The sequence below is a fragment of the Clinocottus analis genome, unplaced genomic scaffold (assembly GCF_023055335.1).
Source record: "Clinocottus analis isolate CAN_PGR_092001 unplaced genomic scaffold, fCliAna1.0.p SCAF_1, whole genome shotgun sequence".
In the NCBI taxonomy this organism is placed as follows: Eukaryota; Metazoa; Chordata; class Actinopteri; order Perciformes; family Cottidae; genus Clinocottus; species Clinocottus analis.
The window spans coordinates 1,740,001-1,756,440 of record NW_027175820.1 but is presented as its reverse complement, the minus strand read 5'-3'; the positions used below and the strand labels follow the sequence as shown (position 1 = coordinate 1,756,440).

General features: G+C 40.7%; 3 protein-coding genes across 6 annotated transcripts in view; 1 reads left to right on the top strand and 2 right to left on the bottom strand.

Annotated features, from left to right (window-relative positions):
* The first annotated feature begins 376 nt into the window (after positions 1-376).
* LOC137785222 (zinc finger protein 200-like) lies at positions 377-11,965 on the top strand. Of its 3 annotated transcripts, none has more exons than XM_068576364.1 (3): positions 377-434; positions 9,204-9,556; positions 10,163-11,965. In XM_068576364.1, the coding sequence occupies exons 2-3, from the start codon at positions 9,364-9,366 to the stop codon at positions 11,197-11,199; spliced, it is 1,230 nt and encodes a 409-aa protein (XP_068432465.1). In that variant the 5' UTR covers positions 377-434; positions 9,204-9,363; the 3' UTR covers positions 11,200-11,965. The 3 variants fall into 3 exon arrangements, with proteins under 3 accessions (XP_068432465.1, XP_068432447.1, XP_068432457.1); XM_068576346.1 differs by lacking the exon at positions 377-434 and adding an exon at positions 8,290-8,338; XM_068576356.1 differs by lacking the exon at positions 377-434 and adding an exon at positions 8,362-8,875.
* Positions 11,966-13,548: 1,583 nt separating this feature from the next.
* On the bottom strand, positions 13,549-15,795 carry LOC137785252 (gastrula zinc finger protein XlCGF8.2DB-like). Its single transcript, XM_068576395.1, has 2 exons — positions 15,509-15,795; positions 13,549-14,532 (listed from the first exon to the last, which is right to left on the bottom strand). The coding sequence occupies exons 1-2, from the start codon at positions 15,651-15,653 to the stop codon at positions 13,619-13,621; spliced, it is 1,059 nt and encodes a 352-aa protein (XP_068432496.1). The 5' UTR covers positions 15,654-15,795; the 3' UTR covers positions 13,549-13,618.
* Positions 15,796-15,942: 147 nt separating this feature from the next.
* LOC137785239 (zinc finger protein 599-like) overlaps positions 15,943-16,440 on the bottom strand; it is a 6,336-nt gene continuing 5,838 nt past the window's right edge. For both annotated transcript variants that reach the window (XM_068576384.1, XM_068576376.1), the window contains exon 3: positions 15,943-16,440. This exon is cut by the window's right edge and continues 1,315 nt beyond it. The gene's annotated coding sequence lies outside the window, so the exon portion shown is untranslated.

Below are 16,440 nucleotides of genomic sequence, written 5' to 3'. Positions count from 1 at the left end.
ATAATATATTAATCCCCAAGGGGAAACTTGTCATTAAAATATCGCCTAACACCTGACAGAACAAAATCAAATATTTGTTTCCAATAATGACAATCAGCCCAAGTTATTAGAAACACTAATGCGGCATCTGACTTAATTTCTTATGAATAATAAAACAATGCTGTTTATTATCAGATTATATTGATGCAACAAGATATTACATCTGTTTGTTCATATGTCAACAGGATATAAACCACGGTGTCCATCCACGTCTCTAAGTGCTTGCAGGCCGTAAACAAAAGGTTAGCAGAGTAAAGGCAACAAAAGAAGACTTGCTGATCTTATTTAATGCATCTGTGGGACTTTATTTTGAAAGAAGAATTGCTTTGCACCGGAAGTCGTTGTCGCTAACTTGCTGCTGCTTGTTGCTTCGCTCAATAAACAGCTCGTGACTGGTGAGTTCATATTATGACTTTTCAACGTGTAGTTTGAACTACAACGTCGTCCTGTATCAGATGTAGTTGCTGTAGCGTCGTGTGGTCGACTCGTTTTATCTTTAACTGTTGGAGGAGGAGAGGAAGCCGTCAGACCTTCACTAAAAGATCCTCCTCCTCCTGTGGATCAAGAATTGAGGGAGAGTGAGGACTGTTGTGATCAGCGCTATTTGCAAAATGAAGAAAAGAACCACAAACAAAAAGATTAGAGAAAAGCAGGTTAGTTGAGGTTGTTCCAAACATTTTTACTTCAGTTTCCTGGAAATAATGTGATGTGTTGGATTTGGCACCATCTAGTGGTGAAGCTTCAGATGACATAATATACCCCTCCTTCAGTCCCAGCGGCCCAGGAGTAGAGCTCTAAACCTGGGTAACGTGGTTCGTCTCGCTCGGAGGCCGTCCTCACCATAACACTTCTTTAGGGGCGACAGAGATCAGAGGTTGGAGCTCAAAGTTCAGCTAAGCAGCGTTTATTTTGTCAACGGAGACGATCACTGAAACTATTTGACGATTTTTCATGATCGAAAAAAAGACAAAACTAAATGAAGTCCCCTTCAAAAATGAGGACTTTGGCTAAAAGTTTCCATCTAATGAAACTAAATGATATTGCGAAAGAAAGACGGTAAGCTTAATAGAAATAACAGAGCAAAACTAAATGAAAATCAGCTGTTTAAATAATGAAGATATTCACCCCGAGTTCCACCTTAACATAACGAAATAGCTGAAGTACATTTTGTTCTTTGACCTCCAGAAATGTAGCAGTCAGCACGCCAAGTATGAAAAGCAGAATGTTGGTCAACTTGCTCTTTTCCACGCAGAATATCAGGATTGTTGAATTGATAATAAAGCCTTTGTAGGTGACAAGAGGCACTAATTGGATCAGGCAGTTTAAACTTAACTTAACTATCCACCAGCTCAAAGTTCAGCTAAGCAGCGTTTATTTTGTCAACGGAGACGATCACGTAAACTATGTTGTGGAAAAATTCTTTGTGGTTCAGGAGAAGAGTCTAAGTTCTCAATCAATATAAAAAAATCTAGACGGATCAGCATATGTCTCTTCATTTATTTCGACTTGCAGGGGAACAAAGCTTCACCGACACAAATCCAGTGACTTGTGAAGAAGTCTTCAACGTTAACATGTTAGACACGGTATTTTATAGGAACTTAAGCGTCTCTCCTATTGGTCCAAGATGACCACAGGGAAGAAGCCCAAAGGTCTGATCATATACCACATGAGTGAAGAGAAGGCGTGAATACATTAGTATATAGGTTTTTCTTTTTTTTTTTTTTTTACCAAAAAAGGCATTATAATACAACATCATGCATAGGTCCAATGTCATTACCAAATAAGGAATCAATGAAGCAAGTAGCATCTTTGAAAGAAGACCTAATATCTTTAGAGAAGGCAAACAGCCAAAGGAGTCATGTATACATTTAAGATGTCTGTGTACATGATGCACCTCTGCATGTTTACGTTTGGGGGTGGTGTGATCTGGTCTTGCTCTTGAAGGCCCAGTTGTAACATATACACAGATTTAGGAATGTCCTTCTGTACTGTTCTCAAGTTAAAACCATTAGAAACATAAAAATACATATTATAGTAGTATGCATTATTATTATAACATATTTTACCATTACGACTATTTGACGATTTTTGAAGATCCAAAAAAGACAAACTAAATACAAGTACATTTTGTTCTTTGACCTCCAGAAATGTAGCAGTCAGCACGCCAAGTATGAAAAGCAGAATGTTGGTCAACTTGCTCATTTCCACGCAGAATATCAGGACTGTTGAATTGATAATAAAGCTGTTATAGGTGACATGAGACACTAATTGGATCAGGCAGTTAAAAACTGTCTCAACTATCCAAAATATCTTTTCCAAGAACCTTCCTGTGAGTTACAGTTACATAGAAGCTCATTTCTAGTGAATTATACAAAACAAGTTTTTATTTTACTCCATCACAGACACACAGTATGTCATTGATTGTCAATGTCATTGAATAAAGATTCATCATATGTTCAGAAAACCCTTTGCCTTCCATCTTATTTACAAACAAATGACATTTGAAACATTTTACATATTTGTTTAGATAAACACAAAAGAAAGAGAAGAAGAAAAGCCTCCATCCTTAATCTTTCACGACTCGAAGAAACTAATTCTTATTCTCTGTGGACTCTCATGTGTGACTTCAGATGTGCCCGTTCTGTAAATCTTTTCCCACATTCATCACAACTAAACGGCTTTTCTCCTGTGTGGACTCTCATGTGTCGCTTTAAAGTTCCCCGTTGTGTAAATCTTTTCCCACAAACCTCACAACTGAATGGTCTCTCTCCTGTGTGGACTCTCATGTGTGACTTCAGATGTCCCTGTTGTGTAAATCTTTTCCCACATTCATCACAACTGAATGGTCTCTCTCCTGTGTGGACTCTCATGTGTGACTTCAGATGTCCCTGTCGTGTAAATCTTTTCCCACATTCATCACAACTAAATGACTCAGGTGCCCTGGTCTCCTTCCAAACAGTGACTTCAGTCTCAGAAGATGCCGAAGCCTTTTCATCATCAGCATTTGGTTGTGAATGACGATGTGTATTTAGGTTCCTGGCTGGTCCTGATACCACACAGTCCTCTCTGTCTCTCAGGAACTTGGTGATATCAGCCTCCTCCTGCACAATAAGCTGCTCTCCCTCTAGCCGGGTCCAGAGAGATGCCTTCTCTTCTTTTATGTGGAGGGGCGCTAGGTCCTCCGGGTCCTCCGAGTCCAAGTCCAGGCCCTCAGGAGGGGCGTCTGCTTTAATTGCCAACAGCTGCTGGACATCTGCAGGGAGCACATTATGGACAACTGTGACTTCAGATTGATATCAGCTTTTATTGGTGGATACATTCAAGGAGTCTCTTCATGTATAAACACTGAAATACATAACACAAAACAATAACACAATGACGTTTGTAAACAGCAGGACAGAAGTGCGGAGAGCAAGGATGCTGGAATAAACATGGAATGTAAAAAGATTTTATACAGTATTTCCGCTAAAAGGTAATCTTTACATTTATTTATTTATATATATATATATATATATATATATATAATATATATATATATATATAACTAAATGTAAATGTATCTTAAATGTATTTCTTCATACGTGCTTGTGATGTAGTGCTCACAATCGTAATCACCGCAATGGAGATGAAAATGTGGCTCGAAGATCTCCAGCAATATGTTCTTTGTTGTTTTGCAGGTAGAACATTACGAGTACAGTATGGAGCCAAATACAGGGTAAATGTTTTGTTCATTTGGGAAAAAATATTTTAACCTGAAAAATGAAGTTGTTGTTGTAGAACTTTGAAAAATTCAACAATGTATTCGAAATATAAATAAGTGTATGAGACTTTTGGCCTGGATCTTCATTAAGTTAAAGTTGAACATATAAAATAGATTATTGCAAAAATACATACACACATACTATTCAGATTTCATTATTTTCTTCCAAATGAACAAAACATTTGGCCCAGTTTTGTCTCCATAGTATTTCACTCTTCCTGTGGCTCAGTGTTCACAATGTTTTTAGAGTCTTTTCACAGTACGATCGTCACAGTAAATTCATTCCAGATGAAATGTAGCTTGAAGATCTCCAGCAATATGTTTGTGGGTGTGAACACAACGCACGCACGTGTAGAGAAACCAGTAGGTCAAAAAGCAGTTGCGGTACCGGGAACAATAATGAAAATGCACAAACCTGATCCGAGTAGCTCGTGTTCTCTTAAAAGAGAAACGGTCTCCGCATAATCTGCTGCTAATCTGTCCAAGTCCCCAAAAGTTTCTTCGACGACCGCGTGGACTCGCTGCTTCACCAACAGTCTCAGCATTTCTTCTTGAGACATGGACGCGCGGGCTGCAAGTCCAATAGTCAGAACCTTTCCTCCTGGACGTATAATAACCACTTCTCCTCGAGCCGTGGAAAACGTCACGGGGTCAGGGAAAGATGGGAAGGAGAATTCACGAGGAGTTAGGAAAAGACCCCACTCTACTTTCACGAAGACTTTACGAAGTTCACTGACTGCAATCCGTCGCAGATAAGCGCTGTATTAAATGGAACACTTACGTTCACCACTTGGCGGAAGCGACGGACGCAAATCTGCTCGCGATACCCGCGAAATTAAAACTGACAAAATGAACGCACTTCTTGCCCTCTTTTTGTCCCTTACCCCTTTCTCCACCCCATGTGGAAACTGCGGCACCTCCACAATCGCGGCAGGAGCATATAAATAAATAAATAAAAAGCTGGCAAAAAGGGCTCCTCCTCTTCCGCTAGCCAAGATGGCGCCCGTTTAGGGCGAGTCGTGCCCATAGTTTTACACTGCATTTGTTGACCGTTTGCAGTGCGCCATCCGGGTACTTTCAGTGCACTGAATTCTGATGGTTTTGTCAGTGTGGCGCCCTAAGCACTGAAAGTTAGTGCTGGAATTGCTCAAGTGTCGGTAGTAAACACAGCAACGTAGTTATAACGGGACGGCAGGCGCATGTTAGTGACGTCAGTCTGCGGCGTTGAAACTGCTGCGCCTCACCTGAATGCAGACCAGAGCAGGCGCCGCACACAGGAAGTCACAGAACAAAACACTTCCTGTTAGTTCCGCTCTCTACACTAAGGTTACAGCTCATTTTTGGATTTATTCGTATGTGATAAGAAATATATATTTATGGAGAAATGTGTGTACCTGCATCCTTTTTTATTTTTATGTCTGCCCGATTCTCATGTGGCGGTGGAGAAAACAACGAATGTCTCCTTGACGAATACAGGAATTTAGCGGTCTTCATTTTGCAGGTAAAACAGTAACTTAATCAGTTACTGTTCTACTGTTACATTCATAATCATATATTAGTTCCGTTCGTTATATGGAAGTGTTAAAAGGCCAGTGACTTTTCATTGAACTCTCTCCACATGTTAATATCTACACACCAACTGCGTCTGTCTCCTGATAAGTCATGACACAGCAAGTGTCTATATGTCTTGGTTGTTGGAACACATGGGCGCCTGTTGCCTTGCGAGTTTGGCCAAGACAGGCCTGGTTGTCAGACGACTGGGAAGAGCTCATGATGAAGCCATAAAGACGCCATGTGTGCTTTTGTGTATTGATGAACATGTGTATGTAAGATGGGAGCGTTTTGCTCATTCTTTGAAAAGACTTGGATATGCAATTAATAAAGTAACACGTTGTATTTCTGTCTCTGCACCTTCCTTGCAAAGAATAAATGTCCTGATAAATGATGTTACCACCAAGTGTCGAGTAGATTTTTCTTAAAGCAAGTTATCCGTTTCTCCTTCAGGATCCAGAATTTGTTGTAGGACCAGAGAATGTAGTTCTTTTACCTCAGGGTGTTTTCTTTAAAGGCACCAACAGTGTTTCACCAACAAGAGACACAGACGGCGCAGGGTTAAGGAATGCACCATGTAAATAATCTTGGTGATGTCGTTACTGTGTCACAGGGACTCCCTGGGTTTCCTAGTGGGGTTTGTACAATGACACACCATGTGGTGTGGTGTAAACCAAATCAATTATATGTATACTTCTTTCACTATATTAGCTACACATGACCTTTGTTGCTGTACTAGAGGAGAACTAAAAGTAGCCGGTCAGTGGAGCAAGTTATAGTTGGTGGAACATGTAGTCTCTGCATCTGCTACTGAGGGTCTGTTACTACCGATGGGGAGTGGGTCAGTCAATGCAACAAAAAGTTGCTGTGTGATGTTTAGGACAGCAGCAGCATGTTTTTATCTAGGGGTCATGCTTCTCTCTTATGCAACTGATTCACCTATTTTTCAGTGATAAAATTCTTAAATAATAGAGAGTCTAATATAAGATTTATCAGACATATGAATGTATTTTATTCTCCACAGATGTCCAGCAGCTGTTGGTGGTGAAAGAAGAGGTTCTGCCCGAGCAGCAGGACTTGAGCTCCAGGCGGGAACAGGATAAGCCAGAGCCTATTAAAGAGGACTGGGGAGACCAGGAGGAACCAGAGCCCCCACATATTAAAGAACAGAAGGAGGACCCAGAGCCCCCACACATTAAAGAGGACCAGGAAGACCTGGAGGACCCAGATCCCCCCACATTAAAGAGGACCAGGATAAACTGTGTAACCAGTTAGGAGGGAGAGCAGCTTCTAGGGCTGGAGGAGGCTGGTATCAAGTTCGGTAAGGTGGTCTACAGTGGTGGTAAAGTGGTCTACGGTGGCTTAGATAGCACAAAAAGCATTCAAACGTAATTTCCCAATATCCAAATATTCAAACTGCTATAAAAACAGATCCTTACATTTGTAAAGTAAACTTACAATTCAGCCTTGTTCAGACTGACCCCTGCCATGTCCATGTGTATGGCCTTGAGACTTTACTGTACAGTTTTGGAGAAAAGTGAATTCAAATTCAGCTTCAAAGACATAATGATATTCATAATGTCACAATTTTCAATATTCAAACGGCTATAAAAACAGATCCTTACACTTGTAAAGTAAAATTACAACGCAGTCTTGTTCAGACTGACCCCTGATATGTCCCTGTATATAGCCATGACATCTTACTGTACAGTTTTGGAGAAAAGTGACTTCAAAGTCATCTTAAATGAAATAATGATATTCATAATTTACATATCATTATTACATTTAAGCAGCATTCATAATTTACATATCATTATTACATTTAAGCTGACTTTGAAGTCACTTTTCTCCAAAACTGTACAGTAAAATCTCAAGCCCAAACACATGGACATAGCAGAGGTCAGCTTGAACAAGACTGTGTTGTACTCTTACTTTACAAATGTAAGGATCTGTTTTTATAGCAGTTTGAATATTGGAAATTGTGACATTATGAATATCATTATGTCATTGAAGCTGACTTTGAAGTAAATTTTCTCCAAAACTGTAAGGTAAAATATCATGGCCATACACATGTGCATGGCAGAAGTCAGCCTGAACAAGACTGGATTGTAATTTTACCTTACAAATTTAAGGATCTGTTTTTATATATCATAAATATTATATCATCATTTCAATTGAGCTTCTGGCTTCTTTGTGTACCGCCCTCGTACTGTAACACCTTAGATAGAGGTGCATTCAGAATTGCAATTAAGGCTCACTGGGTGAATGTGGGCTCACTTGACGGTGTGGATACTTTAAACCTCTACTTTTCTGTGTTGTAGGCTAGACACGGCAGGACGGAACATAAGACGCCATCTTTCTTGAATAACACGTATTCTTTCAGTGGAAAAAACATTCAGAATACACATTCAGGTGTTTATTTTACTGCTTTGTCTGTTTGCGTCTGTAGATTTCTACTAAGTTTACCAAAAGTTACCATTAGATAATGATTCATTTGAGTATTTAAACATTTCATAAAACTTGTAACACAATTAATCCTCCTCTTAGTGTCAGTGAAGTGGTGAAGTTTCATGGTGATATTTATGAGTTAGTGTTTTGACCTCATTCACCTGTAGAGTCTTCACAATGTGTGTAATGTAACTAAACATATATTTAAAGGCTGTTTTCTCTCCATGAGTTTGAATGATGTTTGTGATGCCAATACATAAATGATTAACTTATTAATATGGTGTCTGACATTTGATCACTGAATCATACCCACTCATATGAAACACATTAAAAACAAACTAACGTAAATTATGTCGTCAAAGCCAGGATTTGAGAAATACTGTTTTCTTTCTTCTTCACGTTATATATTAATTTACCCTTTAATAAATGATCAATACGTCTGTGGGACTTTATTTTGAAAGAAGAAATGCTTTGCACCGGAAGTTATTGACGCTAACTTTCTGCTGCTTGTTGCTTCGCTCAATAAACAGCTCGTGACTGGTGAGTTCTTATTATGACTTTTCAACGTGTAGTTTGAACTACAACGTCGTCCTGTATCAGATGTAGTTGCTGTAGCGTCGTGTGGTCGACTCGTTTTATCTTTAACTGTTGAAGCGAGACGTGCTGGTGAACTTAAAGTTAGCTCCGCGTTAGCTTAGCGGCTGCAGTCGAATAGTCAGAACATTTCCTCCTAACGTCTAATGACCACTTCTCCTTGACCGGTGGTGGAAAACGTCACATGGTCAAGGAAAGATGGGAAGGAGAGTTCTCGAGGAGTTAGGAAAAGACAACCGCGGTGCTTTGAGGTCCTGACTCCACTTTCACTGTTGCCCGATCTCCATCCTTACGGACTTTGAGGCGCGCTCCCGCGAAGTCCTAGAAGGTTCAGGAGTGTCCCATTGTCGAGTGCCCGATGGCTGTGGCAGACATTTTAAGCCCTTTATGAACCCTTTCCGTAAGGGAATTACCCACAATGCATTGCAACAATGCACTGCAAACACGCAGTTCCCAATGGAAGAATGGAGACAAACAAAAAAGGTAAACAAAGAGGCACGTGGACCCGATAACATACCTTTACGGATTAAAATATAAAGTAGTGAAAAACAACAGGTGTAAATGACACCAATGATCAATTGAAAATAGTAAAACGTCTATACACACTTCATTCTATTCAGGTGTTTGTAAGTTATAAATGATACATTAAGTGCAGAGTAATTGAGTTTCCTTTATTATCAATACCAAGGTTAAAGGTCGGTATAAATGGGCCTCACCAAAATATATCATAGTAGTTGATTTGTTGTTGATATTAATAACACCGTGCATTGCTTCCTGAGCTAATCCACATTTTGTGTTTTTTTCCTTCCAGCAGGCCGGATGTTACTGCATTAGCCACATGGCGGCTACCGTCAGCAGCAACAGCAGCGTCTCGTTGTGTTGATCAAGTGTCAGCTAGTCCCAGTTTAATGGAGAGGAAACAGGGTTTGTGACAGAGTTTGAGTGGAGGAAACATTTCTGTCGTTGTGAAAATGTCTAAAGTCCAATTGCTGAGATCTTTCATCAACCAGCGTCTAACTGCGGCTGCTCAAGAGATATTTGGGCTGTTTGAAAGAACGATAGTAGAGTACGAGGTGGAACTTTCTAGATCAAAAGAGGAGAACGAGCGACAACGGAGACTACTGGACGCTGTTTTCAACCAGGCGGTCCGGATACAAAGAGCAGGTTGGTTCTGTTTGTTTCTTTAGCACTTTAAACTGATGGAACCAGTTCTGGAGGAAGTACTCACATTATGTACTGAGGTAGAGTTACAGATACTATACTGAAGTATTCACATCATGTACTGAGGTAGAGTTACAGGTACTGTACTGAAGTAATATACACAAGAACACTGTAAATAGAACAATTAAACTTAAACCAAAACAAACAAGGTTACAAACACACTATGAAAAGCCTGTTCATTGGTAGTTTCACGCAGTGGTTCAGTCAATGCAACACAAGTTGCTGTGTGATGTTTGACTCTGGCTCAGTGGTTAGCATGCCCGTCTTTCAATCAGAGGGTCAGTGGTTCCGCTAGTTCTTGTCATTGCGTCCTTCAGCAAGACACTTAACCCCAAATTGCTCCCCGTTACTGTGTCTTCGGTGTTTAGAGCAAAAATGTAAGTCGCTTTGGATGAAAGCGTCAGCTAAATGTAATGTAATGTTTTTATATAGGGGTCATAGGGGTCTCTTTTACGACTACTTTACCGCTTTTCAGTGATACACTTCTTGAATAACAGAGAGTTTAAAATAAGATTCCTCAAATGTATGAATGTATTTTATTCTCCACAGATGTCCAGCAGCTGTTGGTGGTTAAAGAAGAGGTTCCCCCCGAGCAGCAGGACCGGAGCTCCAGGCGGGAACAGGAGGGCCCAGAGCCCCTACACATTAAAGAGGACCGGGAAGACCAGAAGGACCCAGACCCCCCAAACATTAAAGAGGAGCAGGAACACCAGGAGGAATCAGAGCCCCGACACATTAAAGAGGACCGGGAAGACCAGGAGGACCCAGAGCCCCCCCACATTAAAACGGAGCAGGAAGACCAGGAGGACCCAGAGCCCCCCCATATTAAAAAGGAGCAGGAGGAACTCTGTACCAGTCAAGAAGGAGAGCAGCTTCAAGGGCTGGAGGAGGCTGGTATCAAGTTCTCATTCACTCCTGTAAAGAGTGAAGATGATAAAGAAGAAGCTCAGTCCTCACAGCTTCATCAAAGACAAACTGAACAGATGGAAACAGAAGCTGATGGAGCGTATTGTAGAGGATCAGAACCTCACAGGAAGTTAGATCCAGAAAGACCTCCAGGACCAGATACTGATGAGACTGAATCCTCGTCTGAACCTGAGACTGATGACAGTAGAGACTGGAAGGAGACTCAGGAACCTCGGTCAGATTCAAACCGTCTGCAAAACAAAAAAGTACCTGTAAGTGATGTGAACTGTAGTACTGGAAATACATCAATCAACTTGCCTGAATGTGCTGGAAGCTCTGACCACAAGGGATATCTGAAGATATACACTAACTCCAAAACAGGAGTGATATTTTTTAGTTGTTCCGTGTGTAGTAAAACATTTTCACGAAAGGCAGACCTGACTCGTCACATGGCTATCCACACAGGGGAGAAACTATTTAGTTGTTCTGTGTGTGGGAAAACATTAAAACGAAAGGCAGACCTGAATCGTCACATGACTATCCACACAGGGGAGAAACTATTTAGTTGTTCTGTGTGTGGGAAAACATTTGCACAAAAGAGACACCTGAAAGCTCACACGAATGTCCACCAGCGGCGGGCCGTGGGTTTGAAACTTAGGCCTTTAATGAGTGCTGTATAGTCCACATCACCGACGGACTGGGAGGAAAAACTGTCCATGGAGTTACAGTCACAGACTGACACACTCAATACACGGCGCGTTCGTACAGTCCACTCCGCCCCACGGCTCCACCACGAGCATACGAGGCGAGAGAGGACCGACCCGTGGAGCCGCACCACATGATGAGGGGGAAAAAAGTGGAGACGCCGTGAGCAAGGTGCGGGTGGGTTGCCGACATCGCCACAGAACCCTGGCACCCGTTATGTGGGCCATCTTTGCCCCGGCGACGCCGTTGATGCGCATTAAGGACAGTGCACATCAGTCGACAGTTGCGCCGGGATGAAATCCAGGTTGCTGTTGAGTTTGAACAAGACTCAATTGCTTCATCTCACTACTGCATTTTATTTTTCTTGACTGTTTTAATGTTTTCTTAACTGTTAACTTAACTGTTTAAATCTGCATTATGTTTTGCTTTTATTGGTTTTATGTGAAGCCCTTTGAATCGTCTTGTTAAAATGGGCTATACAAATAAACTTGCCTTGCCTTGGGTGAGACGCTACCTTTACTGACCAATCACAGCGCATGTTAATAGTCACACGGGCCCCGTGGCCAATCACACATCCAGGGCCTCGAGAAGGCTGTTTCATGTATTTTAACCAGGATGAAGAGAAGTGAAATGTGATTGGATAAAAAGTGCTGTTAAACCGGTACCAAGAAGCCATACGTGAGGTCTGAAGGAGCAGAGGAACAGATAAAGGCTCAGCTGTGCAATGAGAAAATAAGCTAAAAGGGAAAAAATATTATAATAAATATTTTTTGTGAAAAACAATTAATTATAAAAAGCTATAACTTTTATTTATAATATATATTTATATATATATATTTTTATATATATATATTTTTATTTATATATATATATATATATATATATATATATATATATATATATATATATATATATATATATATATATATATATATATATATATATATTAGCTATAACTGTGATTCTATTTAGGCAAAAAGAGAAGGCTTAGAAGGCCCTGATGGCCCACCATTGCTATCCACACAAGTGGAGAAACCATTTAGTTGTTCTGTCTAGGAAAAGATAACACATAACTATCCGTTGTTCAGTTAACACATTCACACAAGCACAAACTATTAATCATCATTTAAAAGTCCACACGAGAGAAACAAATTAGTCGTGGAGTTTGCTCAACATGTTCTCTCGTCTCTGATCAATCGCAAGCGTATAGATGAGAGCGCCAGAAATAAATGAGTCATGAGGTCAATCCGTGCTCCAGGGTGTGACAACAGAGAGAGAGTGAAAGATGGGAGAGGAAGCCGTCAGATCCTTAATAAAATATTCTTCTCCTTTGCAAAATGAAGAAAAAAAACGAAAAATAAAAGATTAAAGAAAAGCAGGTTAGTTGAGGTTGTTCCAAACATTTTTACTTTATTAGTTTTCTGGAAATTATGCGAGTTGTTGATTTGGCACCATCTAGTGGTGAAGCTTCAGATGACATAATATACCCCTCCTTCAGTCCCAGCGGCCCAGGAGTAGAGCTCTAAACCTGGGTAACGTGGTTCGTCTCGCTCGGAGGCCGTCCTCACCATAACACTTCTTTAGGGGCGACAGAGATCAGAGGTTGGAGCTTAAAGTTCAGCTAAGCAGCGTTTATTTTGTCAACGGCGACGATCACGTAAACTATTTGACGTTTTTTCATGATCGAAAAAAGACAAACTAAATGAAGTCCCCTTCGAAAATGAGGACTTTGGCCAAAAGTAGCCATCTAATGAAACTAAATGATATTGCGAAAGAAAGACGGTAAGCTTAACAGAAATAACAGAACAAAACTAAATGAAAATCAGCTGTTTAAATAATCAAGATATTCACCCCGAGTTCCACCTCAACGTAACGAAATAGCTGAAGTATATTTTGTTCTTTGACCTCGCAGAATATCAGGACTGTTGAATTGATAATAAAGCCTTTCTAGGTGACAAGAGACACTAACTAGATCAGGCAGTTTAAACTTAACTTAACTATCCACCATATCTTTTCCAAGAACCTTCCTGTGAGTTAGTTACATAGAAGCTTATTTCTAGGGAATTATATGAAATTATAGGATCTGTTAAATGAAGTGTCATCAAAGTTTCAGTAGCAAAGTAAATGTGCATAAGTATATTTGTATGTAGATTTTTAAAACATTTCACAGCTAAATGCATTTTTAAACAGAAATATTTGTAGAGTTTTTATTATCCTCCATCACAGACACACAGTATGTTGTCATTGTTTAAAAATGTTCAGAAAACCTTTCGCCTTCCATCTCATTTACCAACAAATGACATTTGAAACATTGTACTTTCTTTTTTTTTTAATAAAACACGTGAGAAAGAAGAACAAAAGCATCCATCATTAATTCTTCACAACTAGAAGAAACTAATTATATTTTCTGTGGACTCCAATGTGTCTCTTCAGATGTCCATGTCGTGTAAATCTTTTCCCACAAACCTCACAACTGAATCGTTTCTCTCTTGTGTGGCTTATCTTGTGTGACTTCAGATGTCCTGGTCGTGAAAATCTTTTCCCACATTCATCACAACTGTATGGCTTCTCTCCTGTGTGGACCATCATGTGTCTCTTCAGATGTCCTGGTCGTGAAAATCTTTTCCCACATTCATCACAACTGTATGGCTTCTCTCTTGTGTGGCTTATCATGTGTGACTTCAGGTGTCCCTGTAGTGAAAATCTGTTTCCACATTCATCACAACTGAACGGCTTCTCTCCTGTGTGGATTTGCATGTGTCTCTTCAAATGTCCCCGTCGTGAAAATCTTTCCCCACAAACCTCACAACTGAATGGTTTCTCTCTTGTGTGGCTTATCATGTGTGACTTCAGATGTCCCGGTTGTGAAAATCTTTTCCCACATTCATCACAACTGAACGGCTTCTCTCCCGTGTGGATCATCATGTGTCTCTTCAGAGCTCTCCGTCGGGTAAATCTTTTCCCACATTCATCACAACTAAATGACTCAGGTGCCCTGGTCTCCTTCCAAACAGTGACTTTCGTCTCAGAAGATGCCGAAGCCTTTTCATCGTCAGCATTTGGTTGTGAATGACGATGTGTATTTAGGTTCCTGGCTGGTCCTGATACCACACAGTCCTCTCTGTCTCTCAGGAACTTGGTGATATCAGCCTCCTCCTGCACAATAAGCTGCTCTCCCTCTAGCCGGGTCCAGAGAGATGCCTCCTCTTCTTTTATGTGGAGGGGCGCTAGGTCCTCCGGGTCCTCCGAGTCCAAGTCCAGGCCCTCAGGAGGGGTGTCTGCTTTAATTGCCAACAGCTGCTGGACATCTGCAAGGAGCACATTATGGACAACTGTGACTTCAGATTGATATCAGCTTTTATTGGTGGATACATTCAAGGAGTCTCTTCATGTATAAACACTGAAATACATAACACAAAACTTTTAGCGTTCATCTTTAAATATTTATTTTTATATTACCCGTGCGTTTTCCCATACGCGAGAACAGCAGGTGGCGCAACGACCATTTAGAGTCGACCTGCACGCCAACGTTCACCGATATCTCCCTCCAGGAATTCACCTCCATCTTTGTGTCCTGATACTCCGTCAGACGGGTTTTATAAATGCTCATATTTGTGGACCTCTTCAGCCAAATGTTCTTCAACGGGATCCATTGTTCGTGTTTCTGCTGTGGCTTTTAAAAACAGCGGTATTATGCTATGAAACCGGAAATGAGACTCAGAAAGGATGCGTTAGCGGACCAATCACAGCCTTCCGGGCTGCGTACGGCTCGCGTTGCTTTGACGGATAGTCAGAAATTTAGGGTGACGCACGCAAAATGGCCGATTCGACCACGCAAGGTCGGCCATGCGTGTCTTGCGTGCTTGCGTCTCTGCGTAAAACCCGAGTATAAATCAGCCTTAAAATCAGCCTTTATACTATGAAACCGGAAATGCGAGACTCAGAAAGGACGTGGTTAGCGGACCAATCACAGCCTTGCGGGCTTGCGTTGCTTTGACGGAAAGTCAGAAATTTGGGGTGACGCGCGCAAGCACGCAAAATGGCCGATTCGACCACGCAACGGCGGCCGTGCGTGTCTTGCGTGCTTGCGTCTCTGCGTAAAACCAGAGTATAAATCAGCCTTTATACAATCAAGATCTCCGCAATGGAGATGAAATGTGGTTTGAAGATCTCCAGCAATATGTGTGTGGGTGTGAACACAACGCACGTGTAGAGAAACCAGTAGGTTAAAAAGAAGAAGCAGTTTCGGTGGAACACCGGGAACAATAATGAAAATGCACAAACCTGATCCGAGTAGCTCGTGTTCTCTTAAAAGAGAAACGGTCTCCGCATAATCTGCTGCTAATCTGTCCAAGTCCCCAAAAGTCTCTTCGACGACCGCGTGGACTCGCTGCTTCACCAACAGTCTCAGCATTTCTTCTTGAGACATGGACGCGCGGGCTGCAAGTCCAATAGTCAGAACCTTTCCTCCTGGACGTATAATAACCACTTCTCCTCGAGCTGTGGAAAACGTCACGAGGTCAGGGAAAGATGGGAAGGAGAATTCACGAGGAGTTAGGAAAAGAGGAGGATCCGACTCTACTTTCACGAAGTCACGTGGTTATGACGCGACGGCAGGCGCATGTTAGTGACGTCAGCCACAACGTTGCAGTCCATCTCGGACCGCAATCTGGTTCATCGTAATACTTTAATACTTCATTAAAAACATAAACAACCTGTATTAGTATTACTTTATTAAACGAGGTTGGAATAGAAATGAAAGAAAAAATATGAACGTGAAACAAAGCTACTTAACTGTTTCTTTGTTCAGTTTTAAACATGCTGAATTTAATAGGTTCTCCCACATACAATGTGTGTCATATGTGTGCGTCTCTGAGACACACATAATGGGATATGGTTTATATGCAGATTATAATCTTATCATTTCTGTAATGTATGTGATTTGTGTTTGGGGACATTTTTTATTTCAGATTGAGCAATTCTTTACATTTACAATAATAATGACATTTTCTAAGAGTAAATATGTCCTTTACTTTTGCCTTGATATATATTTTAAACAATATTTACAAACAAGCATTCATTGAGAAAAAAAGTGATCCTGTAATTTACCCATATTTCTTTTAGAACAAAGAGGAATTTCAATTGAAATTTTACCGTATTTTTAGGTTATTTCATTTTTGACAATTCATAACCTGCAAGCACAAAGATATGCTTAA